The sequence below is a fragment of the Camelina sativa genome, chromosome 8 (genome assembly GCF_000633955.1).
Source record: "Camelina sativa cultivar DH55 chromosome 8, Cs, whole genome shotgun sequence".
NCBI lineage: Eukaryota > Viridiplantae > Streptophyta > Magnoliopsida > Brassicales > Brassicaceae > Camelina > Camelina sativa.
Window position 1 is genome coordinate 11,786,475 of NC_025692.1, and position 2,273 is coordinate 11,788,747.

The 2,273-nt window shown below is 32.5% G+C and overlaps 1 protein-coding gene across 1 annotated transcript; it reads right to left on the reverse strand.

Moving 5' to 3' along the window:
* Positions 1,002-1,547, reverse strand: LOC109126046. Its single transcript, XM_019229112.1, has one exon. The coding sequence runs from the start codon at positions 1,474-1,476 to the stop codon at positions 1,210-1,212; it is 267 nt and encodes an 88-aa protein (XP_019084657.1). The 5' UTR covers positions 1,477-1,547; the 3' UTR covers positions 1,002-1,209.

Below are 2,273 nucleotides of genomic sequence, written 5' to 3' on the forward strand. Positions count from 1 at the left end.
TATTGGCTATGAACGAATCATTCAACAGCAAAGATACTGCAGCTAACACTTCGATGTCTTTTTTATTATTCCTATGTTACTTTTAGTAAATAGAAAGTTGAAGCTAGTATTGTTAACTTCACTCTCAAGAAAAGGTAATGAAACTACTGTTTCCATTCAACTGGTTTGTGCCGTGTGTGTTTTGTATAAAGATGATTTGTATTTATTTATCTATTATAGAGAATTGGTTTGATGAATTTATAAGCTTGCTAATTCATATATAGCAAAAAAAAAAAAGTTACTGTAAAAATCGTCTTATATACTAGCTAGTAGGTCTACAAAGATGATATCTCTTTCCAAGTTTCACAAAATAAGATTAGAAAAAGAGTTAGCAAGGATATTAAGTGACTTATTAAATTAGAAAAAGAAAAAACAAAAGGATAGTTGTAAAAAAAAAATAGGCAAAGGAATCAATGTACCTTTGTGTACAAATTACAATATTTGTTGGAACATAATATCATTGTTCTACAGCTGGCTCCAAATCTTTGTTCTTATTTAATTAATCTCACTATATATATACTCATCCTTACTTGCTATTATTACAGTGAAATTGTAATAAAGTAAAACTGATTGGTCGTACCTTCGAATCTACTCGAAAATATTTGATTCATTCCGAAATTAAGAAGAACAAAAAATTACATATTGGCTACGAAAGTCCATATAATTTTATTAGATTAAAGACTTACAGCTTTTGGGTAGGTTTAACTAAACTATTCAACCAATCGAAAAGTGTATTGTAGTGCAAGCAATGGAAATATAAATACAGCAGATAAATAAGTACATGAGTCAATGTAGTGTAAATTCTTAATTAATTTTCACTAGCTAGACTAATCATATCAACGTAAATATATTACTGCTGCCGACGGCTTGACATGTTTGTCTTGATCATATGTCGTTCAAAAATTGATGGATCATAAATGTAACGTTCCAAACTAAAACTGGTCGGTGAAAATTGCATGTAATAAACTTAAAGCTGTCGAGTTCATTTAAAAATATTAGTGTGTAAAACTACATTTAAGACATTTTATAAACAAATCATCGTAAGGATAATCATCAACACAATATAAAAGAAACGACAATATACATAGCAAACCAAACTAAATAAGCCCTAGCTAGGCCTTCTTCCATTCATCATCGTCATCACCGTCACCATCGTCACCAGGGTGATGACTAGTTATGATGAGATTGGCAAGGAGGGAGAGTTTGGCGTTCGGACTCAGAGACACGAGAGGCATGGAACTTAGCGATGAAAGCAGAAGCTTTACGGTCAATACCTGGTTCAGCCACCCAGTAACGCTTGTCCTCGTCGCTGGCCCATGCCTTTCTTGTGTAAACGACGTCGTCCCAGGATGCATCAGCTTCAACTCTATGATGAGACGACCTTCTTGCTTTAAATAAGCTGAAGAGCGAAAACTTCTTTCTGCCATGACTTCCCATGAGAGACAGAACAAGAACAGCAATTAAGATTGAAGAAAAGAACTGCAAATTTCGTGTAAGGTTGTGTTGGTCTGATGTGTTTTGGTGTGGAGAGATGGATTTTGGGGATGTATTTATAGGGTGACTGAGCCAAAAACAGCTTTATGTGGGGTTTTCATTTTTGGTCCGGTTTGGTTCGAATCTTGGTTGGTCCTTTTTAGAAGTTATCAAACCGAAATAAAGTTTGGTTTAGTTAGTGTTATTTCGTTTACGTTGTCCCACGTACTTTTTAATGTGTCGCTTGTAAGTTATTTGGAGCTATTCTTTTCTGTTTATATAGTTAACAAAATAGCTATACATATTAGGTGAATGATTATTTTTGGTTTAACATTTTTAATCTAGCTCTCGTTAGTTTCTCTTTTTTCTTATGGGCTTTTCAAACTAATTTGTTTTTTTTTCCGTTAATGGATGTATAGTTGTTTGTTTACCTCTGGTGAAACATTGTTCTTCGTCTTTATCTTTTCGAATATATATTGTTTGAATTTTTAAAGACAAACACAACTTACTATGAGTAAAATAGAAATGCTTCATAACATCGCGGAGTCATATTAACCAAAAAAAAAAGATTTGTTGAGTCATAATGTCGTCGAAAATGTAGTGTCATATAATGTTCGATATAATGTCAGAGTCAGTCTCTAGCCTAACTACATGACAACTCCTCCTCAAATGTAAATCACTATATCTCTATTATTTGATTGGTCTGTATATATCTTGTTTAATTCATTTTATTTTTTATCATTTTACATTGTTTTCAGAAA